A 25353-nucleotide genomic window follows, 5' to 3' on the forward strand; every position below is an offset into this window, starting at 1 on the left:
TAAACACATGAAGGGCAAGGGAGGCTTAATACAAGGGTGATATAATTACAAATGAGCTGGAATAACTTAATGAACCTAAACAAACAATAACGTCAAAATAGACTAAACACAAAGCACTGGGTCGCACGACCCAGGACCATGACACAGATGTTTAGTTACCTCTCAGCCTCCTTTAGCAGTAATGATACTTGTAGTAAATGTAGCCTATTTGCGGCTCTGGAGGCCAGATCACTGAATTGGAGACTCAGCTTTGCACCCTTGAAAAACCGGCGGTCACGTCAACCGGAGGTCACTAAAATCAATATTGAATAGGTGTGTAATAGTGTGTTGCCAAAACAATGTTGGTGTCACGGTTGTTATAGAGTGGACGCAGCCGCCCGTGTTGCAATATAAAGCCCAGGAAAGACACAGTCGGAACATGGAACTCACATTTTTCAGCCTTCACAAACAGGCGATTCTCCAATAGGCGCTGCAGTACGAGCCTCACATGCTCCACATATTCCGCCGGGCTCCGGGAAAACACAAGGACGTCGTCTAGGTAGACAAAGACACAGTGGTTAATGAGATCACCCAGCACATCATTAATCATAGCCTGGAAAACAGCAGGGGCATTGGTGAGCCCAAAAGGCATCACCAGTTATTCGAAATGCCCAAGGTCAGTATTGAACGCTGTCTTCCATACATCCCCTTCACGAATTCGCACCAGGTGGTAAGCATTGCCGAGGTCCAATTTGGAAAAAATTGTGGCGCCCTGGAGGAGCTCAAAGGTGGACGCCAGCAAGGGCAAGGGGTATTTGTTCTTAATCGTGATTTTATTCAAACCCCGGAAATCAATAAACGGCTGGAGCGTCTTGTCTTTCTTTGCCACAAAGAAAAACCCGCGCCCAAAGGTGAAGTGGAGGGTCGAATGATGCTGGCTGGCAAGGAGTCATTAATGTTCCATCGACTCCCGCTCGGGCTTGGAGATGTTATAAAGCCGACTGGTGGGCAAGGGAGCGCCGGGAATCAAATCAAAGCCACAGTCATACGGGCGATGGGTCGGAAGCGAGGAGGCTTTGTCTTTGCTAAAAACCTGGGCCAGGTCATGATACTCAGGCGGAACACCAGACAAATGAGGAGGTGCAACAGGCCTGAGACCGTCGCACCCAGAGTAGCGGAGCGTAAGCACAAAGTGTGACACTGACTGCTCCACCCTGAAATACGGCCCTTGGCCCAGTCGATCTGCGGATTACGTTGTGGCAGCCAGGGATAGCCCAACACAAGGGGAGCATCAGGAGATTTAAAAAGAAATAAACTGAGCTGCTCCGAGTGATTGCCAGAGAGGGTGAGTGTGATGGTTCGAGTGCAGTGAGTCACCGTAATCAGTGGGCTGCCGTCAAGAGCCGAAACCTGGAGAGGTTCGGGGAGAGGAACAACGGGTACGGCTAATTTGAGAAGGGTCTGGCTGCAGCCACTGTGGAGCTCCACAGTAACCGGATACACGTGACCTCCACACTAACCGGAAACACGTGACCTCCACAGTAACCGGAAACACGTGACCTCCACAGTAACCGGAAACACGTGACCTCCACAGTAGCCGTAAACACACATGGATACCGTGGAAGTCTTGCAAGTTGATCGCAAAGGTTGGGACAGAGTCTTTCTTAAATAAATTTGCCGTTAGTGATTTCATAATTCTAGGAATCGTCTAGTTTTCTTACAATGATCATGTTGCCACTTTTTTTGCGTTACAACAACATTCCTTCTTATTTTAATGTTTTTTCATCGTGCTCCATGGCAGAGAAACACACAGATCAATATCTCATTGTCGGCACTGGGTCAAGCTGTTGTAGGTAAGTACATGCATTGTCTCATGACCAGAACGCTACCATTGTTTACATGTTAGATTTGTTCCTATCTGTGTGTGTATATTCTTTTCTTTGTGTACCTAGCCCCACAGGTGTGCAATAAACCCAGAGAAATCACAGAAACGGTGTTGAACCCAGCACCTTCAATGTCTGGTGACACTGGTAAAATTTCTTAATTTGAATAGTGATTGTCATATATAGGTGAAATAATAATCTTGCATTCATTATCTTGTTGTAGTTGATGGCTCATAAACGAATTTGTTACATGCTGTTTCAAATGAATTTCCTTCTATAAATAGTGCTTATTTTTCTTGCATTTGTATGCATTTAATATGCATTCTATGTAGTGTTTTGTCTGAAACCTGTTAAAATCCCTATAGAACCTCAGGAAAGAGTTGACAACAAGAAAGCCAATAGAAGGTCAACAGATGCAACTTTTCCTGACCTGTGTGGACCACCGTGCGAAGCTCTGACAAAGCCTGAGAACATTTTGGCCAGCCGTTCATCATGGTGTTTTGTACCGCACCCTGGCCAACAACAGCTTGTATGTTAAAGTTTTCAGATGTCGCAAAGTGCAACTTTTAGTGCTTATCTGATTTTGTCATCCACAGTCTATGACACCATCTGTTTTTTTTAGCTCAACTATGTTCTGGACATCAGCAGACCCAAAGATGAGCTGATTGTTGAAACGTCTTCTGGATGCCTCACACGGGCAGATTTTTGGACACTGGGTTTAAACAAACAAATGGAATTGACTGTAAGTATTTTTTTCTCCTATGAATATGAAATAATAAAGTGTACATTCATTTTTTTTCATGATTTTTTCTGTTTTAGATTGGAAATGGCTGTTTTGAGCTTATCACCAAAATTGTTCAGTCAAAGGTACTGTATGTTGTATATGATGATTGTCAAGCTTTAATTTAAAGAGTTGTTGTTTTAAATTTTTTTTTCTTTTACATTCTAGGGGATAAGCATTTACATAGAAAATCTGTATGTCACCCGGACTTGGCTTGCACCCTATGGCTGTGATCCATTGCAGTCCTTTCCTGTAAGTGTACCGTCCTTTAAAGAAACAAGCAAGTAATCAAAATGATTTTTTTTATAACTTTGGTGAGAGTTCATATACAGGATACTTAAAAATACAATTCTGTTTCAGACTGATGCTCAGAGGATGCACATCATAGTTCTCCCTCTCTGGACACCTAGTCATTTCCAGTTGTGTGTAAGTCTTGTTTTTTGACACATACAAACTATTAGAATTTTGCTATGTGTCTGAGATGTATTCAAGCTTTTATGACGCAGTTTCAAAAGTCTTTGATTGTGATCGCCAGTGTTGGTCAAGTTACTTGAAAAAAGTAATCAGTAACTAATTACTGATTACTCCCCCCAAAAAGTAATCCCGTTACTTTACTGATTACTTATTTTCAAAAGTAATTAATTACTTAGTTACTTAGTTACTTTTTAAAAACACGATTTACAACCTGAAGAGGTGATAAAGTGATAGATCTTTCAGCCCAATTCTACTTTTTCTACATAATCCATCATACAAAATGTAATCAAATGGAAAAGTCTCTTTTTAAAACTTGTTTTATCAGTTTTAATCTTTTAACTTTATGCATCAAGCAAAACATTTAATTATATGCAACATTCTCTGACTTGAATAAATTAGTTTAACATTTAAACCTATTTTCTACACATTCCAGCACATAAAATAAAATATTTTTTGTGTTTTCACTCACTCTTTCAAACAGATGCAAGTAAAACACAGCAGAAAATAAATAAAGTCAAAGACTCAGCGGTCCTTTTGCTCTATTTTCACCTGTAAAGCAGGAGCAGGGTAGGCGGAGGGTTACCCTGGTGCAGGTGTGCTGCGGTCAGTTGAAGAATCCGCGCGAGTGTCACTGTGAGTTTCCCATCACGTCGTAGGTACTCGGTGCTTGCTTGGAAGTTTAGGGGTTTTTTTCGCTGTAAAAAGAAGTTTTCTTCCCACGCACGATGGACGCTAATGTTTTTGTCACTTTTTATGGAATCAAACTCAAAGTAAGGTCAGTACTTCCACACTTTAAACGCTGCACGCTCATACTCTCTCCCGCACTCGATATATTATCCATTGTTGATCTGCACACAGCTGCTGTCACCAACGTCGCACTTGCTTACGTCACTGTCATGAGACATTCTCGCAAAAAAATCACGGTTTTAGTAACGCAGTAACGCAGCGTTCCTACGGGAAAGTAACGGTAATCTAATTACCGATTTTGCAATAGTAATCCCTTACTTTACTCGTTACTTGAAAAAAGTAATCAGATTACAGTAACGCGTTACAAGTAACGCGTTACTGCCCATCTCTGGTGATCGCTTGCAATGACATTGTTTGCAGGTTTGAAGTCATGGCTAACTGTCTTTTAGGTACTGAAGCCACCTAAAAGAGAAATCCTCTTTCTTGACCCATTATACACCAAGGCAGGATTTGGTGGCCAACAATATGTTTCACTTTTGAGGTCACATTTTTATAAGCATTTTTGGTTTGTTCCGGAGTTTTCAGGAACCTGTTCAGTGTTCCAGGTTAAGTGCATCCCAGATCATGTTCTGCTGATCTTGAGTGTTCACACATACAGTACACTCACATGGTTTTTCTATAAACTATATCAGCAAGTTTCTGTGTGGAGTTTGCATGTTCTCCCCGTGTTTGCGTGGGTTCCCTCTGGGTACTCCGGCTTCCTCCCACCGTCCAAAGACATGCAGCTTGTGGGGATAGGTTAATTGGATAATCCAAATTCCTACTAGGTGTAACTGTGTGAATGAATGTGAGTGTGAATGGTTATCTGTCCCGGTGTGTTGGCCCTGCGACAGACTGGCGACCTGTCCAGTCTGTCGCCCTATGACAGCTGGGATAGGCTCATCTTCACATTATGATCATAAAAATTAGTTTATAAAATATGCCAACCTTAACTTAAAGCTGTAAATGCTTTATTTTGACCAACTGTGAGCATGTGACTGTACTTTTTCATTTTGTTATGCTGTTTTGTTGAGGTCGTGTTCCTAAGGCCTGTAGTTACAGTTGGTGCTATTAGCAATAAACATTTCACACCCATCATGATGACATCTGTTAACTTGTGAATGTAACTGTCTTTAAAAAAAAAAGGAATCTTGCAGTGAAGATCATTCCCGGGCAGTGGTCAGAAAAAAAGAGCTTTGACTTGAAGGTATGTGCTAGTTTAAGTGTATGGTGAATAATATGAATTACACTAGTCTTCTTTTAAGGGATTTTATTAACGAGCCTTTATTTTCAATGTAATACAGGGTTTTCCAAGCCAAGACTATGGAGTTGACTGTGGGATCTTCATGCTGATGGTAATTTTTCTCTTCTCTTCTTGAGATTCATACAGAAGCTAATTTAAGCTTCTAAAAAAATGACATTTTTATTTTTTCTTCCAAATAGTCTGCTCTGTACGTGGCACTGGATGCTTCATTTGACTATACTATAGTAAGTATTCTATTTACTTTCACAGCAATGGAGTCTTGAATCTTTTGAAAGTTGTTAAATATGTTTCATATTAATATTTTACAGTCAGACATGCCCTACTTGCGTAAATGGTGGTGCTTGCTGTTGATGGAGAACTTTGATCTCAGGAGGTATTTATATTTTGACTTCTGTTCTATGTTGTGTCAAAGTTTACACACCTTAACAATATCAACATTTTCTGTTAAGCTCTGGCAAGCTATTTGCACACTGGAGAGAGGAAGCCAAAGCTGTGCTTGAAGGACAACACGTGCCCATTTTCAGACTGAAAAAGCGCAAGTTCCAGGAAGTCAGTCAGGTCAGTATTCACTTTAAACAGTAGTGTAATTACATGTTTAGTGACATTTGAATAACTGTTAAAAAACTGTTCTGCAACAGAGAAATAACTATGTTTTTATCCCCATTTGCCTGACACAGGAGCCAGCAGTTGTTGAAGATCTGCGTCCTGCTGTGCAGTGGGTTGTCCAAAATAAGGCACACGTAACAATGCCAAAATATCTGTCCTTAAATCAAGGGGACCAGCAGAGGGTCTTAAGAGACATGTCAGAGGAAGAAGACACTGGAGCAAGGGACTTGTTCCTCTTTGTTTTTCAGTTTGCAGAGGACATGGAGCTCTTTTTGAAAGCATGTGCTGATGAGCAGGGACTAAGGGTCAGTGCTATGTTTGACATGTAATGGACAAATGAAGGCACTGGCTGTTTGTTTGTTTGTTTAATATGTTGTTGTTGTTGTTTTTTGTTTTGTTTTTTGCATAGTACAAAATTCCAATTAAACTTATTTCAAAATGTTGTTCACTTGATTCTATGTCCATACTTATAATAAAGGATTACAGTGTAACAGCATTAAATGTAAATGTAACAGCATTTTTTTTTAACTTGTAATTTCAAAATAAAAAGCTTATTGTTGATATTAACAGTAAAGAATTGTAATCAATAATATTTTTATACATTTTAAACATTAACACTCTGGGCTCTATCCTGGCCATTTGTGGACACTTCACTTATTCTTTTTTTTGACTACTGCACTGCAGTGGACCAAAAGAATGACACGGGTTTGATCTTAAGGATCTAATAGTTGTGTGTGTTGTGCATGACATTGCCACACAAATATGTATTTGCAAGATAGAGTAGAATAAATTATGATGCATGAAATATTACATAGGCTGCAGTGAATTTCTGTTGATACAGACTATTGAGCTTTGAGTTTCCCAGTCAAACTTAGCTTTGAAGCACATGCTAAAAACACTTTTACTCTTGTACATTTCATAACAAGACATCATAGCCAAAATATTAACAAAATATATATTATTAAAAAATTCAAAGCTGCAGCACATACAGCAACAAACACCGTTAGTAAATGTGTCCTGGAGTTTAGTGCTGCTGCTGTAAGTAAGCCTAACAGCTTCCAGATCACTTATTTTTCTGGAAAGATGGTAGGAAGGGCATCACTGCTCATTTCTACAGTCTCCCAGATCTTGAAATACAATCGCTTTGTACCATGAAACCACTTCGCAGTACTAGGAGTCCACTAAAACATATAAAGAGAGTGATCCTGGAAGAAATGAGGCACACTAGTGACCTCAACAATTGCAAGACACCCTTTTCCCCGATGCTCAGATGGGGAAAAAAAAGGAAGTTTCATGAAAACATTAGAATCAGAATCAGAAATCATTCTGATTCTGATTCTAAGAAATATACATTTTATAGCATTTTGTGAACATACACAAAAAGTGGCCATTTTTGGCAACAAACAAGCTGAGAGAGAGTTTTATATTTTTTGCTCTCCTTGAACAAAAATAATAGTGCATAATAATCAATGTTGATGTTAATCAATTAGATGTCCCACTACTATTAATAATACAGCAGTCGCTCGTTTATCGCTGGTGTTACGTTCTAAAAATAACCCGCGGTAGGTGAAATCCATGAAGTAGCCAACTTAATTTTTTTTACAATTATTATAGATGCTAAGACTGTAAAACCCCTCACTACATGCTTTATACACTTTTCTCAGACAGGCATGAACATTTTCACACTTTTCTCTTTTGTTTAAACACTCGAGTTCAAACCTTCGTAGAAAACGTAAGTCCAGTATTATGGAATGAAACCAAAAGGTGCATTTGAGGGTGCAAAACGTTTCGTCGGCATTGTTGTGTTTGTTTGGGAGAAAGCTTACAAACATACAGTACAGCACTTCAGAATTACACTGCTAGCGATTGAAGATTTATGTAAATTCGACAAGCTAAACGCATTCTGTACTGTACAGCAGGAGTCCCCAACCTTTTTTGCACCACAGACCACTTTAATGTCAGACAATATTTTCAGGGAATGACCTTTAAGGTGTCGCGGATAAATACAACAAAAGAATAAAAAAAAGAAACTGTGGTATTTTGTAAATATAATAATAAACGTGACTTGAGCTGTGCGCCAACAACAATGACAGTGACATCCTCCTCTCTGCTTCTTAATGCTCTCTGGTCGCTATGGTAACGCGTAAATAGTTCTTTCAAAATAAGACACACAACTACAACCATACATTTCACACCGGAGGATCAACTGTCGCGGAACGGTACCAAAGGACTCACGGACCGGTACCGGTCCGTGGGCCTATTAGGGACCACTCCTGTACAGGAGACACTGGACTAGATTGATTGACAATGGTCTACAGCAATCAGAACGCACAACACAATGTACTGTAAAAAAAAAAAAAAAATCAGCGAAACAGCAAGTGTCGCGGAAGGTGCGCCGCGCCGCGAGGGACCACTGTACACTTTTGGCCACGAACAATTTAGGGGATGGTGAATTTTTTTGAACAAACCCAGAGTGTTAAAAACCCCCACTTAAAACCATTTTTATTTCTCAGCAGCATCAATAGTAACAAAAAAACAATTTAGTTTTCGATTTAACTGAAGTTACGTGTTTCCGGTTACTGTGGAGGTCACGTGTTTCCGGTTAGTGTGGAGGTCACGTGTATCCGGTTAGTGTGGAGCTCCACAGTGGCTGCAGCCAGGTGCTCTTGGCTAATTTATGAGCTAGCGATTCATCCAACAAACTCTGCTCAGCTCCAGAGTCAATTAGCGCGCTACACGGGTGAGTTAGGGAATGAAAAATCAGCTTGGCCGGACAACTGAGATGGGGAACAGAGTTAGCTGTAGTACCCGCCAGTATTCCCACAGCTACTGGCGGGCGGATTCTTTTACTCGCTTTGCTATCGGCCCAGTGTCCCCTTCTTCCACACACGAAGCACTCTGTCTTCTCCTCCGATGGGAAGCACCGAACCGAGCCCGGCCCAGCTGCATCGGCTGTTCCTCATCCTCCGCTGGGTCTTCTTCTTCCTCTCTCCATTGAGAAGGAAGCAATCTGGTAGGCATATTGGCACCACCTGCCGGTCGTCGTCCTTCTCCTGCCTGTCTCCCAAACTCTTTCATATGATTATCTAGTTGAATGCACATATTAATTAAAGCGCTAAGAGACTTAGGTAGCTCTTTTGTAGCTAACTTACGCTTGATTTCTTCGTTTAGGCAGTTCAGGAAGGCTCCCCGGAGTGCGTTTTCTACCCAGCCCGTCTCCTCAGCCAGGATCCAAAAGTCAATGAAGAAATCCGCGACACTCTTACATCCCTGCTTCAGGGTAAACAAACGATTAGCTGCGCCATTAGCTGCGCCATCTGCATCTGTTCCTTTATCAAACACATCGGAACTTGGTCAGAAAATCTTGGTAGGAGATATTCGGTTGAACATTTAAAACGGCTTGTGCCCATTGCAGCACTCGGCCAGTCATTAATTCCACCATAAGCGTTATCTTCGCGCAATCTGAGCCGTAAGCCTGTGTCTGTTGTCTGAAAATTAATGAACACTGCATCAGAAAGCCTCGACTCTTTGTTATATCTCCATCAAACATCTCCGGAACCGGTAATGTATGTTCTCGCCTAGGTGGAGGTGGTGGAGGTGAAGGAGGTAGTGGGCAAGCTGCAGCCACACTTACTGACGGAGTGGGTTGTGGATTCTTAGCTGAGGTGCCAGGAGCAGTGAGTAACATACCTTGAATGTTTGCAAGCACCTGTCGCATCGCCGTTTGTTCCGTCATAATGTGTTTCATCATGCTCTCATGGTGGTCCAAAACTTTGCCCTGAACAGAGAGCTCTCGCTGAACTGGGTTTGAGTCCGCTGAGTCCATGGCTGGCTGGAGTATTCTGTCATGGTTGTTAATGAGTGGACTCAGCCGCGGAGCTCAGAAATGAAGACAGTGCGTTTATTTACAGTGCAGCAAGGTGACAACAGTTCAAATGTGCAACAATGGTGATAGTGCGTCCTTCCTTCTGTGTAAGCCCGTGCGTGGTAGTGAATGCCCGTCTCTCCTCCAAGTGCTTCCTTTGTGTCGGTGAATCCTCCGTCAATCCCTGGGTGAACACACACACAACAAGATGAGTACGTAGATCAGACAATACTTCAATAACGCTAGCGGTTCGAAAACACTACCAGGCTTAGTGCAATACTCCAGCGCTGTCTGTCGCTCAGCCACACCATTAAGTAGCCCTGCCGAAGATGGTAGTTGATTGGCAGCAGCTGGTGGATTGATTGCAGGTGCGGTAGCTCCGGGTGACAGCACTTCCGGGTCGGAGATAGCCTGTTGCTAAGTTACCTCCTAACACATGACAGCGGAGCCGGAAGGGAAGACGGCGATAGGAGAGACACACATACACACGCACACAAATATACACACTGGCAGGTCGACCGGTCAGGGCGCCGTCAAATCCTGACAGTTGGACTCTGTCGTTTTCTCTGGTCTCCTTCCCAATTGGACCATTAGTGACATTTTGAGCCGCATGTTCTCTTTAAATTACTGGCTGTCCGAGTCGTGTCCAAAAAAACAATGTGGGCTTTATAGATAATTGGGAAAGTTTCTGGAGGAAACTTGGTCTTGTTAGGAGAGATGGCATCCATCCCACTTTGGATGGAGCAGCTCTCATTTCTAGAAATCTGTCCAAATTCATCAAATCCCCCAAAATGTGACTATCCAGAGTCTGGGTTGGGAGGGTTTGTGGCTCGGTTCTGTGTGTTTAGTGGACTTTTGCGCAAATACGTAACTGCTCTTATAATCGTTGCTTGTTTTTGCTGTGTTCTAAACTTTGGCCAAAGAGAGTATACTTTCACTGATAACTGTTGCTTTCACACTATATTAAAATAAAAAATAAACTAGAGAATGGGATTCAGCTGTGTGTGCACTCTCCTTGACCTTGAGCACTACTGGTAACAAGTTAGGTAAAATTTACCAGAGACTGAGTATTTATGTATATGATCCTTCTAACTGGATTGCTTGGAATGTCTAAATACAATGAGTGTTGTCAGTCATGTAAGTCACATGGACTGGAAAAAATGGATTGCACTGATTACTACATTAAAATGTTATCGGAGCAAGGACTGGCTAAAGAAGGTAGCCATCCATATCTCCTGTGCTTTGGTGCTACAATGATTAATGGCCAGATAAACACACCTGCAGATAAGGAAACACATGCTTGTCACACGCACACAGACATTTTAGAATGCAACCATGTTGTCTCCACTAACTCTCAGCACACAGACTCACCCATCCAAATCATTGCATTCAGGTGTTCCAGTCATTTTCATGGTCACATAAAATCAAAACCTAGGCATGCAGACTGATTCTACAAACATTTGTGAAATAATGGATTGCCCTCAGAAGTTCATTGAATTCCAACGTGATAGTATACCACCTGTCAACAAGTCCAGTCATGAAATATAAACATTCTCTAAATATTGTACCTGTTAGTGATCGTATAACAAAGAGGAAGTGATTAGGGACAACAGCAACTCACCCACAAAGTGGTAAGCCACGTAAAATCACTGAGTGAAGAATAGTAGATAGGAGTCACCAACTTTCTGCAGAGTCAATCTCTACATACCTCAAACATGCCCACATACTTCATGTGACCTTCAAATTATCTCAAGAACAGTACATAGAGAGCTTCATGGAATGGGTTTCCATGACTGAACACCTGTATTCAACCTTACAAGTGCAAGGCAAAGCAGTGGTGTAAAGCACACCACCACTGGACTCTAGACCAGTTCAGACATGCTCTCTGCAGTGACAAGTCATGCTTCTCTATCTGGCAATCAGATAGATGAGTCTGTGTTTGGTGGTTGCCAGTAGAACGGTACTTGTCTGATTGCAATGTTCAAAGTGTAAAGTTTGTTTGAAAGGGAATTATGGTATTGCCTGATCTTGAGGAGCTGGACTAAGCCCTTAGTTTCAGTGAAAGGAACTCTTAATGCTTCACCATACCAAGATATTATGTACAATTTCATGCTCCCAAATTTGTGGGAACAGTTTGGCTCACCAGTGCAGAAAGTCCATAACAAAATGGATTGGTGAGTTTGGTGTGAAAGAACTTGACTGGCCTACATAGAGTCCTGACCTCAACCTAAAAGTACATTATCGGGGTCAGTTAGAGTGGAGACTGTGAGCCAGGCCTTTTCATCTAACAATGTCTGACCTCACAAATGCATTTCTGGAAGAATGGCCAATACGTTATAGTATCATATTAAACCCTGTGTAACAAAAGCTCAACACTGCGCCCAGCACCCTGGAGCACTTCTGTTGTGTTTTGTATGTGTTTTGAGTTTTTATGTGCTTCTGAGTTTTTACGTGTTTTGAAGTTTGTACGTGCTTTGTCTCTAGGGGCCACCGTAAATATACTTTTATTTATTCACTCCACATAAAATGTAATAAATAAATCATATAATACAAAAACCAACTATTCACATTTCAACTTTTAACTATTTAAATTTTCAGCTTTTCCCTTTTACAAATATAAAGTGAAAACAACACAGAACAGTGCAAACCACAACACAATTAAATATAAATTAAAATATGAAAAAAAAGATGCATATTCTCTGTCCTATGGGCCTGCATGAATAAACTTTCTGAATCCTTTATCATCTGCAACTGAATATAGTTGTGAATGATTACTATACCTTTCCTGATGTCCCTAATGTAACTACCGCCCCTCCCCCCTCATCCCAGCGTGAAGCACAAGGCTCGCATGTATGGAATCAGAATTTATTTTGTATGGATCTGTTTGAGGAAAGAGGGTTGTGGCAGTAGAATCTTCCTTACCTCGATGTCTTATAGTGACGTGTCGGTCGCAAACAAAATGGCTCTTAGGGCCGGATCTTTGACGTGAACGACGCGAGCCAGCTCCTTATTGCGAGCCGTGGGTTTTTTTTGTCTTTTTTTTTAAACCTTTCTCTTGCACTTTTTTCCGCTTCACTCCGCATGCTATGGAATCAGCCACCTTGAAATGAAACCAAAAAAAATATTGAAACCGAAAAAAATACGACAGTGAAAAACAATTAATTGAAACTGTAATTATTTTGTTTTCGCTTACTTTTTTTTTTTTTCTTTTCAGTTTCAATCCATGTTTCGGTTTCAATCCAGTTTTCGGTTTCAGTCCATTTTACGGTTTCAATCCAGTTTTCGGTTTCAATCCATTTTACGGTTTCAAACCATTTTTCAGTTTCAATCTGCTGGCACTGTTTTGGCGTCCGGAGGCGCGCTTGAGGGGGCGGGGATTCCGACCCGCATGAATTTGCATACATTATAGAGTCCTTGCTCGTGCTGACCAAGCTGCCATTTTTCTCTTTTTGCCTCTTTCAATAATGGCTGCATCAAGTTCAAGTGGACCCTCTAAACTGCAGGTAAGTAATCATTTTCCATCGTCTTTCTTTGCTATTTCACTCGACTGGACATAGGTGTAGTTTTTATTAACTAAATCTGGTGAAGTTGTGGTAAAATGCCAACATTAGCCTATTCGTTGTAGCAAGCTAGCTGGCAGCTAAAATTTGCTAAATTCAGTGATGCCCCTGTCTCTTTTGTGAATAAACAAACACTTTAACTTTGAAATGGAGGTTTTTGAGGTTCAAACTGCAAAAGTATCTACAAGGATGCCAGAGCCTTACTCCTGATGGCCAGTGGTGATGATAACATATTAAGCAATGGCAGATTCCAGGCACATAACAGTGAGACAAGTGTAGGGTTGGAAGTAATGTCTTGCAGGTCACCTGTTTTTTTTATACATCTTTGTATGCCGTACTCTTTAACCCTTTAAGACCTACCATAGAACCAAGTCCACCAGAGCTTATATTATATTTTTACCTGCTGTGGAGCCATTTTTGGGAGCATTTCAAGTTGCTATACATCAATACAACCATTATAGCCCAGATTTTAATAATATGTATTCATTAAGTGCATAGTAATTACATAAATTGCAAAAAAGTGCAATAAACTACAAAAAAATTGAAAATCGTTTTTGCTTTTTTTAACATATACTTGTAGTTAGAGAAATTTAAGAGGCTTATCCCTCAAAACTGTAAATACAAAAAAGTTGCACAAAATAGTTTCCCACCACAGGAAATTTATTTTGAGTGTCTTCATAGTTTTATTTTTGAAATACACCAATTTTTATACACTGCAGGAAAAACGAAAATAAATATTATACTGCAAATTTGCAAAAAAGCAGCATATGCATCAAAATAAACTATTTCCAGCAGTGCAATATGAGTCCTAAGCATCCCAGAAACGACACAGAAAGTCATAAAGTCAAAGATAACTTTTAAAAAGACGAGTATAGGCCCTGAGGCCCTGATAGTAAAAAAAGACTACATTTCCGCGAAAATGACGTCACTTCCGGTTCCGGGCAGGTAATGGCGGAAATGCAAAAGTTCGCGCTGACGTCTGTTCCAACATAGGAAGTGTTATGAACAGCTGATCGAATCGGTAAAGCGTGTTTCTGGAATATTATGTTTTTGTTCCATCAAGCGCTTTTTATGCAGTTTTTGCAAAGCTTTATGTGGAAGGAAACCGTGACCTAGGGCAAGCTAATGGCATAAGATGTAAGTACAACTTCTCCAGTTTCATATGCAAAAAAAATTATTGCGCTAGCTTACGTGGTTGCAGTGCTACTGGGATTTTAAAATAGTTACGCAAAACAGAGCGTGCCCGCTCCGATCGGCTGTAAAGGGTTAAGAGGCTTATCCCTCAAAACTGTAAATACAAAAAAGTTGCACAAAATAGTTTCCCACCACAGGGAATTTATTTTGAGTGCCTTCATAGTTTTATTTTTGAAATACACCAATTTTTATACACTGCAGGAAAAACGAAAATAAGTATTATAATGCAAATTTGCAAAAAAGCAGCATATGCATCAAAATGAACTATTTCCAGCAGTGCAATATGAGTCCTAAGCATCCCAGAAATGACACAGAAAGTCATAAAGTCAAACTTAACTTTTAAAAACACCAGTATAGGCTCATGAGGCCCGGATGGTAAAAAACTACATTTCCGCGAAAATGACATCACTTCCGGTTTCGGGCAGGTCAAGGCGGACATGCAATAGTTCGTGCTGACGTCTAATCCAACGTAGGAAGTGTTACGAACAGCTGATCGGATTGGCAAAGCGTGTTTCTGGGATATTATGTTTTTGTTGCTGCAAGTGCTTTTTATGCAGTTTTTGCAAAGCTATATGTGGAAGGAAACTGTGACCTAGGACAAGCTGATGGCATAAGATGTAAGTACAACTCCTCAGGTTTCATATGCAAAAAAAATTATTGCGCTAGCTCACCTGGTTGCAGTGCTACCGGGATTTAAAAGTGTTTGCGCAAAACGGAGCGTGCCCGCTCTGTCCGGTTTTAAAGGGTTAAAACAAAATAGTTGCCTGTCTGTCAGTGGAAAAAGGGTGCTTTGCCAAGCCATTTGTAACTAAATTAATTTTAAATATGAATATTCTGCTCCAATCTGGACAAAAAGTTTTCACATATTTTGCATTTTTAAGTATTTTTAAATCATAAATGTATTTCAAACTAAAATTCATTAAAAGTCTTATGAAATGGACGTACTTGTTTATGTAAATGATTTAATTTGTTTATCTTCCTGTTGTGTTCATGTACATATGCATAGATTAATATGTCATTAGTGCACATTTAGCAAATGTATCAATTTCTTTTCCAGGTACATTAATAAGGAAGCAGTTCTATGAAAGATTGCTAACAAAGCTTCATGGAGCTCTACAACGCAGACCTGTAGATATGGACTATTTGCATTATGTCATCAGTCATGAATTGAGACTTATACGGTCATTTGGTAAATTTAGCAGTACCACAAGATATTCTTAATGCCTTATCCAATCTTTTGAGACTGATAAATTTTCAAGACGGAGAGAGACACCCACATTCTTCTCTTGTTGATGTTGTATACACAGCGAGAGGACAATGTAAACTTAGCATATCAGAAGAATGTTTGCAAAGCCTCATCAAAATGAAAATTTCCATTCCCAGTATAGATCGGCTTCTGGGTGTCACAGATGATGAGCTGGACAGCCTTGTTAGATCAGTTAAAATGAGACTGCCACACATCGGCTATCGAATGATGATGGGGGAACTGCAGGCCATGGGATACCGTGTCAAATGGGAGCAAGTGTCTGTATCGATGCATAGGGTAGATGCTGCAGGAATCCTAGAAAGGATGGCATCTGTCGGCTGTGTTGCAAGAAGAGTGTACTCTGTAAAAGGTCCCCTCTCATTGGCCCATGTAGATACAAACCACAAACTCATCAGGTTTGTATACAGTACGTGTTTGTATGTTCAGTACTCTGGATACACTGTAACTATTTTCATTTCTGATTTGAGCATAAGGCATTTTACGTTAACAGTTAGAGGATCCAGGTAAATTTCTATTTCTACAAAGTAAAAAAAAAATCCTGTTTAGTAAGCAAAGAAACAAACAAGTTGATAAATTATGATTTGTGGACAAATGTTATACTTGGACGTGTGTTTCATATTTTGCTTTTGTTTTTTTGGCATAGTTATATTTGCTGGGATTGATGGCTATTCGCGAAAGGTAAACAATATTCCATTGCAATCACAATTTTTTTTCTCAAAATTAATTAACTACCCCATAGAGAGAAAGTGGCGTATTCTTCTTCCACTCCTTTGACAAGAAATTTACGTTCATTAGTGTTGAGTTGTCTTTATTTTACTTTAACAAAGTATATAACTGTCAGGTGTTCTTAGTTTGTTAGATATTGTGTTTGTTTCTTCAAAACAAAATCATTTATTCATAAATTATTTTCCAGATAATTTACCTTGATGCTGGAAATAATAACAAGGCATCAACTGCATTAGGCTTCTTTGTGAGCTCTGTTGAACAGTTTGGCTTTCCTTTAAGGTAATGTACAACCTTGATACATGCTATATTATTAGTCAACCTTCTGAAAACTTGTTTGTATTCTATTTCGTCATGCAGAGTTAGAGGAGACCAGGGTGTCGAAAATGTTTGCATTGCTCATTGCATGTTTATGTTAGGTAAACTGACACGGATGGATTATGTGGCAGAAACACACATGGACACCAAATAGTTTGTGATGCAAGTTTATATACACGAGTAGGGAATATTTACAAGGGAAGGGGCTATATACAGTGATAGATAAAAATGTGCCAGGAGATTAACACCGAGGAGATGAGACGGAGCCGAGGTATGCAGGTAGGCAGGTGAAGCACCGGAGCTACCTGACAACAAGGAACAAAACAGAGTTTACGGCGTACCGTTGATAGCCGAGCGTTAAACACAAGTGGACGGAGAGAGTTGGAGAGCTTACTTGACACACAAACCACAGCTGCTGCAGTGACCGCAGCCTGATGGAACGTAGCACTCCGTCACGGATCCACAATAGCCAACACAAAATCCTAGGTAGGCAGGCAGGCAATGGAACAGGCTAAGACAAAAGAGAAGCAGTCAAAACGTGGATCCCTAAAACATACAGCTCCACAGCGTAGAATCAACAGATTCAGCCTGTGCTACCTCGTTACCACTTGTGACAGCGAAAATACTCCGACACCAGACGTCCGTGACTCTGCTCCCTAAAAGCGCTCACTGATGACGTCCGATGCGTCGCAGGTGTGTCGGAATGCCATCAAGCCCCGCCTCGCCTACCTATAACGAAAAGGAAAACAAAACCCAAACAACAACAATACACCTACCCACCACCTCCTAACAGTTTACTGTTCGTGGTTGTGGCAGAGCAAGCTACATTTCAGGAAAAAGTGTTCACAATCAAAGGTAAGTTATATATAGGACTTAGCATATATATATATATATATATATATATATATTAGGGGTGCAACGATATTCGTATCGATATTGAACCGTTCGATACACTGCTTTCGGTTCGGTACGCATATGTATCGAACAATACAACATTTGTAATTTATTTTATCAACTTTTCTTCTGACGATGCTGTCTGTGTTGAGCGCTCAGTGAATCTGCGTTCGACTACTCCGCCTAGGCTGCACTGTCGAGCGCAGATCCACTGAGCGCTCAACACAGACAGCATCGTCAGAAGGAAGAGCGCAGGGCAAGCTAGCAAGACAGAAGTTAAGCTCTCCTTGCAACATGGACCTCCCCCACCCTCATTCAGATCTGGCGTTTGGAATTATTTTGGTTTTCATGTGACGTATGACCCTGAAGGTAAGTGAGTCATGGACTAAAGTAAAACAGTATGTTGGATGTGCCATGCAATGCTCAATTACATGGGTGGGAGCTAGTGTGTTAGCGCAGTTAGCTCGTTAACGTGTTGGCCGTCTAGCCCCATGCACGGGGCGATCGGCGGTAGCTCGTTAACGGAGATTTGCCGTGTTGTGGCGTTAAGGTCATTTCAACGAGATTAACCTGAAAGCACTAGTGGGAACACAACGAATATGACTGCACATTTACGCCGACATCATCCTAGTGCAAAGACAAAAACAACAAGCATGCTACTAACTTTAGCCGAGTCATTTAGACAGCTGTTAGCACATGATTCTCCTTATGCTGCTGAGAATATAGCCCAGAAGAAGCGGATAGTATAGCTTTTATTTTGGAAAGAGACATTTCTCTGTAATAAACTCTCTTTTCCAAAGATGAGTGATTCCTCAATCAGATACAGGGCTCGCAATATCGCTAGCCCGACGTCCCGGGGCTAGCGATTTTTTTCAGTCGGGCTACCAAAATCAATCTCTTCCCTGCCCGTCGGGCTATTGTAGGAAGGAAAAATATATGTCAATGCTTTTGCATTCTTTCAGAAATGTAGCTGGGTAATTATGTCATTGGCATCGGTGAGCCACTGTCAATATGTGACATATTGAAATCGCGTTTGAATTTGCGCTTGTTTTTTTGCTTTCACTTTGCAATCGCGTGAACTGTGTATAGAGAGCGACAGTACTGATTGGTGAGTGATGATAATTTGTGCACCAATTCCTCTGACATCGTCTTATTAATCGTTAGCTTACTATGCAAACATGACAAGTGAAATCTCCCGCAGCAAGCTTAAACATGTGAGAGGTTGATCGCGCAGAGAATCGCTGAGCTTATGTGAGTGCGTGTGTAAAAGCAGCACGATATATATTTTAGTTCTGCTGAGCCAAATAAGACAGGTCAGGGTGAAGAAGTGACAGCCAAAGAAAAGCTTACCACAAAACGGAGAAGTTATGACAAATCAGACTATAAGGCAAAAAGAAAGTGCAGCTTTATGGTTTCAAGGACAAAAGAATTTCTGTGGCTGCAATATGACGAGCTAAATAACCAGGGCTGCACATAAGTGGTCCGCAGGTGCGCATTTGCTGTCAAAATAAAAAACACGCACAAGGGTTAGGGTTAAATTTAAAAACTGTACTTTTGAGTTAAAATATATATTTATAATTTTAATAAATGACAAATTAAAAAGGCATGAACATTTTTTTTGTATCGAAAAAATATCGAACCGTGACACCAAAGTATCGAACCGAACCGAACCGTGAATTTTGTGTATCGTTGCACCCCTAATATATATATATCTTGTAAACCCAAATCAATCATCACAAATTCAATATGTATTTATTTATTTATTTTTAAATACATGGGTCAAAATCCTGTGGCTGCACCAGAAAACACTGAGGTACGACTATAAAATGTGCTATTACAGATGTTTTATAACGCTTATGTTTTTGTACCTTGAAATTCATGACATGCATATATTTAACATGTGCACCTGTCTTTGTTTTTAAAGACTTTAACATAACTTTGTAATTGCTGCAAACTATAGTTATACTGTTCATAACAAAAGCAAGTGAATTTTCAGGACATTCAAGAACATTTCTCTTTGGACCTTGACTATTCGAGACCAGAGAGTGGTGGTGTAGTTCTTCCACCAATACAGTGTCCTTTGGGGCCTGAGGAGATGGCAGGACTGAGGGCAGCCATTCATCCTCTTAGTCCCTCCTTTGACAACGGAAGAGACCTTTATGAGAGAGTGCTGAACTACATCATAGTTCATTCAGTAACACAACAGAACCCACTCAGTTAGCCTTTCTCATAGGATTTGACCACATTATTTGTATTGTAATGATAGAATAGCAAATCAATCAATCTTAGGATGTATTTTCAGATTATTTGATGAATGTATCTTTTTTAATTGCATCAAATACTGTTTTTACCTTTTATAACTTAATGTTTAAAGTAGCCACATTCAGTTAAGCATCTCATGTCTGATGATTTTGTGTCATCAACAATTTTAACGTTTTACGTTACGTTACTGAATGAGAGTAACGTATTCTGAATACTTTGGATTAGTTAATATATTATCATTTTTACAACTACACGAATGTACTATTACTATTACTGAAGGTCTGCGGCTCCAAACCGTAGTAAAGGGACCTCTGGCTAATATGTCGGGTTCGTGTCGGGCTCGTAGCCAAAAACTAGCTTTACTTTGTTGTCTGGGTCAAATTTGCTAGTGAGAGACAGAGAGAGGCGTTGAAAGGCTGCTGCAAAAGAACTTATTGTTTCGGAGGAAAACACGAACACAGTGTACAGTCGTGTCTTAATGGCTTACTTACAACTGGGCTTGTTAGGCTCTCTTTTTGGCTGCAGTGGTTATTATTATATTTACATGCTTCCAGCTCCCATTTCTGCTTGATGATAACTCGTACTTTTCCACTCTCCTTTTTTCTCCCTCCTCACTCTCACAGACACATAACGAGTATGGTAGTCCATTCTCCCTGCAGCACAGACTACACTGCCCATGAGGCTACATTCTTCAGGGCTATGACTGTAACACTCTGCCTATTAGCTTAGCACAACAACAACAACAAAAAGGCGCTCTCTCACCCAGGAAACACAGTCGCAGAGAGAGCACGCGTCACCCTGTAACCATAGCAACCGTAACGCTGCCGCTGTGTAATTCATATATTTCAACAAAGTAACTGTATTCTAAATACCACCTTTTTAAATGGTAACTGTAACGGAATACAGTTACTCATATTTTGTATTTTAAATACGCAACGCCGGTACATATCTTACGTTACTCCCCAACACTGTATACACACACAAACAATCAGCATTTTTTCACTAGTCTGTACAAACACAGCTCACCTTTTCGATTAGAGACCTATATTCAGTGTCATCCACATCATCTTTGGTCAGCTGAAGAACATCGAAGTTTCCTGTTGCAAGAAACTGATAACACCAGCTTCTCAGGAAGCAGGGTGGTGGACCTCCCTGGGCAAGGCTCACTGAAAACACTTCTCCTGCACTTCTGCAAGATACAAAGAAATATTTAACATGCTTCATATGCTACATAATCCTCGGAAATGTATAAAAACAGACAAACCTGTAGAAACTATTTTCTAAATCACTGATGATGACATCATGAGATCATCAAAAGTACTGGTAACTTATTTAAATCGAGTTCTAATAACAAATTGATAAAAAATTGAGTTCAGCCTATTTAATATTTTTAATTAAACACAATATTACATTTCAAAATGTAATATTGTGTTTAATTAAAAATATTAAATATTAGATTATTGTCATTGCTGTGGATCTTTACCTGATACACTGACTTGGTGAGTAAATGTTTACTCTTATTCAAACTGATTTTGTGGCTTCTCTTAGTTTAGCACCAGGTTTATAATCTTGCTAGCTAGTTAGTGTTAGCCTAGCTTTGCTGCTGCCGCTGGGCTCGTGACATCATGACAGGGCTCTTTCCCTTCTTGCCACTGCCTTCAGTCGAGTCTCAATACCATGCATCATTTCTACATAGAGATACAGAAAGACAAAATAATTTAAAGGGTATACTGTATCTTAATTTGATTTGGCCATATTCAATATCTGAACTGTAAGTACAATGTACATAGCTATATCAGTCAAAAATTCTTTGCTTAATGCACCAGTATCAATTCCTGCTTCTCCGATAAAAATCACGTGGCGTTTGTTGACAGGGGAAGCCTTCTTCTGTCGTTGCCACTGAATGAAGCCTCTTTGAACAAGATCATTGCGAGTGATGCAAATCCTAAAGTCTTTGCTGGTATCCACCTGACTTGAAAGCCACTGTAGCACATCTGCTTCACTGAGAAAAAAATATATAAAATGATTATCGTTTCTTAAAATGAAAGCAAATGTATTATAAACAAAACCAGATAATCTGAAAGGGCAAAGAATATAAATCATACCTGACTAAATCAGTCAAAGGATCTGTTCTGTTGCTTGGCACACTGCACTCAGAGTCAGTACTGGCATAAACGTCTGTCATGTGAGTGGAAGTGTCCTCAGGTCTAAAAATTATGAACAATAGCAAAAATATATGTGATGTAACTTATGATGTCTTTTAACTGATTTTACTGGCATTTAAATTGCGTCCTGAGCTTAATAGGTACGGTGATTACATTGTGTGTTTCAATTATACTGTAAGCATTAAAATGTGGACCAAGTAAGTATTTACTGTAACTACATACTGAGCTCAAAACTGTAATGGCTTAAAAATTTTAAAAAGGAATCCGATGTAAACATAGGAAAATGTGTTTAATATGTATAAATTTGAACGAACCTTTCACCACACAGGCTTGCATGCTGGGCAATCTCATTCACTGGAAAGCAGCAAAGACAAATTGGGCATTCTTTCATGTCCTAGAGAAAAAAAATATTGTTAAAACATAAAAGAAACAATGATTTGTAAATATGTGGATTGAACATTATCACCTGCTTCATGTCAAGAGGCTCTCTACAAAAACTTCGTGAATTCATGACAGACAGAAGCTGGACATTAGTCTATGAAGTACAATTGTAATTACTACAATGTATTGTACATTAACAAAAACAGAATAGAACACAAAAAAACCTTCTATAATTACGTGCACAAATATCCCAAATATTTATAGACTGTTGATAAGGCAATATTCCACAATATAACATAAATTCACCTCCTCTTCCTCTTCTGTTGACTGAGACTTCACACAATTGTTGACATGGAGTGCTAGGATATGCAGAGGCATACTTTCCTTGCACACCTGGCAAGAAGCCTTTGGCATGGTTTGAAATCCAGCTGCATCTGATGGAAGAGGAGTAAGATCAAGGTCCTGCTGCAGCGGAACAACATACAAGAGGGTCTTTCCTGCACTGGAAACATTGCGGATCAGTCTTCCTGTGTAGCCATTTACATCAGGAGGAATTGCTACAAGTTTCCTCCTACCTTGACCACCTAAATACACAGATTGATAGAAAAAACATTGTACAATTTTCAACTTTCACTAGCATCTAAAAAGAATAATTTCAAAGAGGAAAATTATGCACCTGATGACTTGTGCAACAATCATCCTTGCACGCCATCCATTTTGGGATATTCTTCAGTGATCATTTTATTAATCTAAAACAGTACATAAGGGGACACAATTGGTAAAACTACACAATTAAGAAATATTTTTATCAGTGCTAATATATGACCCAAACCAACTATCATTTGAATGTCTATCATTATGATTTGATATAGAACATGTTTTTTTTATGTAAATGCATTTCTCTTATACAAGTTTAACTACATTACCATTGTATGGCTCATATCATCAGTCAAGATGAGGGATCTCTTTCCCAGCCCTGCTTGGCTCAGCTGCAGCTCCTCAGTAGCAGAAGGAGTGTTGGTGCAGCCTTTATTCACTAGATATATATATATATATACACTGAATGGCTTGCTGGATTTAGGCCTCAGCGTGCTACTTTGGAGTGGGGAAAAGCTATTTCCCCCCCTTTTTCTTTTAAAAAATCCTGGAAATGACCTATATGTGAGAAGCAGAAATAATTTTCAACATGCAGGGATTTTATTTTATTTTTTTACTAATCCAAATGATTAAAAGTATAATGGTTCAATACAATTTCTAACCTTGCCATCTCCGCCTGCACTGTATCTTTTGGGGTCTGGGCTTGTCCACCTGAGTGCTCGTGAGAGTGCTCAGCATTTGGTAGACATGTGGTATTAGGTTGCTGAAGAATTTGAGCTAACCTGTTGATTATATCTTGTGCCGCCGTTATAACACGGGCCTCTAACTCCTAAAAGAGACAGGGGCATCACTGAATTTAGCAAATTTTAGCTGCCAGCTAGCTTGCTACAACGAATAGGCTAATGTTGGCATTTTACCACAACTTCACCAGATTTAGCTAATAAAAACTACACATATGTCCAGTTGAGTGAAATAGCAAAGAAAGACGAAGGAAAATGATTACTTACCTGCGGTTTAGAGGGTCCACTTGAACTTGATGCAGCCATTATTGAAATCTTGCTACAGTTATTGTCTGCACAGTTGCTACTCTGGGTTTCTGTGTTTGTTAAACATGAGCTGTACAAACAGCCCAGTGGTAAAACTTTCACAAGCTGTTGCCAGTCTTTGAAAAATTCAGAGTGCCTACACAGAGGAACTTGTAGTGAAGATCTATAGTGAGTAGCAAAGTCTGAAATATCTCAAGAGATCTGACCTCAGATCATGTTTTGATGCACATACTGCTGCACATAGTATCGCAAGATATGTGAGTGAAAATTCCTTTTTATTTGTGTTTGTATCGCTTGTGTTCAAATCAATCCATTTTCCTTGACTTTGCAGCAAAATGCCTGTTAAGTCTAAGGCTGCATTTACACTGCAGGTCTTAATGCTCAATTCTGATTTTTTGATCAAATCAGATTTTTTTTGTCTGCTTGTTCCCACTACAAATAAAATGTGACAGCAAACACTTTAGTGCGAACCCTCAAAGCAGCCCGCATGCGCAAAAGAAGACGTCACAAACAACGCGCTCTGTTTAGACCCAGAGCAAACAGTATTGTTTGACTGATGGCCCTTAATATAAAGACTTGTTTTGGACTTTACGTTTCCAAATTTTGCTTTAAGTTATAAAGTTATTTTGTTATTTACATATGGCCTAATAATTATCCTTATTGCTGTTTTAGAGAGGAGCGGTGCTTCAAAGGATAGTTGCAGATTTCTGTCAGAATCTGCAGATTATACAGTACAAATAAAACGTTCACGTTTCTCCAACGCTGTCTTCCCAACAGTTTCACTAACATCTACATGGGATGGCCAGGAAGCGTTCGCGATGTCTTATTGGGCGCTTCTCAAGCGCTGATAATTGGCGTCTGTCTTGTGTCAGTGACGTAAAAGACGGATTTAATGCGACATAACCATTCAAACAGCAGTTGCTTTTTAAAACATCAGGTACGTATCGGATTCAGTACCACATACAAAAGTGACCCAGATTGGATTTGAAAATATATGCGATATGGGTTGCATAGGGTCAAAAAAGTCTGATTTGATGCGTTTTCGCCTGCAAGTGTCTGCAAGTGTGAGTGTGCACACTTGGCTTGTATGTCCCTCCCCAACCTTTCTCTATTTGAATACTCATCTCCTCATAAACTCTTTTAAAACACATTTTAAAATGATTTCGTCCCTATACATAACTTTTTAATGCCCAACAACCTAAGCATTTATAGGGCTAGAGGGCAAGGCAAATAACAGTCTGAGAAAAGTGGAAAGGGTGATGTGGCTAAATTTTATATTTAAAAAAAGAGACAAAAACAACAATGGGTAAAGTCAAAATACAAGGAGCTAGTGGAATAATTGGTCTACTATTTAGCTTTAGTTAACAA

At 39.9% G+C, this 25353-nt stretch overlaps 2 protein-coding genes and 2 pseudogenes across 2 annotated transcripts; 3 read left to right on the forward strand and 1 right to left on the reverse strand.

Annotated features, from left to right (window-relative positions):
• Positions 1–646: 646 nt before the first annotated feature.
• Positions 647–3104, forward strand: LOC146570616 (uncharacterized). Its single transcript, XM_085279476.1, is given in 9 exon segments — positions 647–1171; positions 1781–1832; positions 1932–2009; positions 2195–2391; positions 2485–2604; positions 2682–2729; positions 2812–2895; positions 3004–3039; positions 3042–3104. Coding segments are annotated over 9 exon segments (1203 nt in total).
• A 1903-nt stretch (positions 3105–5007) lies between these two features.
• On the forward strand, positions 5008–6443 carry LOC146570617 (uncharacterized). The gene is made up of 6 exons (XM_085281205.1): positions 5008–5050; positions 5148–5198; positions 5287–5331; positions 5416–5480; positions 5557–5665; positions 5785–6443. Exons 2-6 carry the CDS (start codon positions 5190–5192, stop codon positions 6040–6042), a joined length of 486 nt encoding a protein of 161 aa, XP_085137331.1. The 5' UTR covers positions 5008–5050; positions 5148–5189; the 3' UTR covers positions 6043–6443.
• Positions 6444–10738: 4295 nt separating this feature from the next.
• Positions 10739–19755, forward strand: LOC146570618 (uncharacterized; annotated as a pseudogene).
• A 1043-nt stretch (positions 19756–20798) lies between these two features.
• Positions 20799–23283, reverse strand: LOC146570619 (uncharacterized; annotated as a pseudogene).
• Positions 23284–25353: the final 2070 nt, after the last annotated feature.

This window comes from Mchenga conophoros, linkage group LG7 (genome assembly GCF_057382185.1).
Source record: "Mchenga conophoros isolate Kocher_MC1m ecotype Shallow Benthic linkage group LG7, M_conophoros_male_GT1.1, whole genome shotgun sequence".
Taxonomy (NCBI): Eukaryota; Metazoa; Chordata; class Actinopteri; order Cichliformes; family Cichlidae; genus Mchenga; species Mchenga conophoros.

Coding starts and splice junctions, on each gene's coding strand:
- LOC146570617 (XM_085281205.1), top strand. Junction 5,332..5,415: donor CTTCATTTGACTATACTATA/GTAAGTATTCTA, acceptor AATATTTTACAG/TCAGACATGCCCTACTTGCG. Junction 5,481..5,556: donor GAGAACTTTGATCTCAGGAG/GTATTTATATTT, acceptor TTTTCTGTTAAG/CTCTGGCAAGCTATTTGCAC.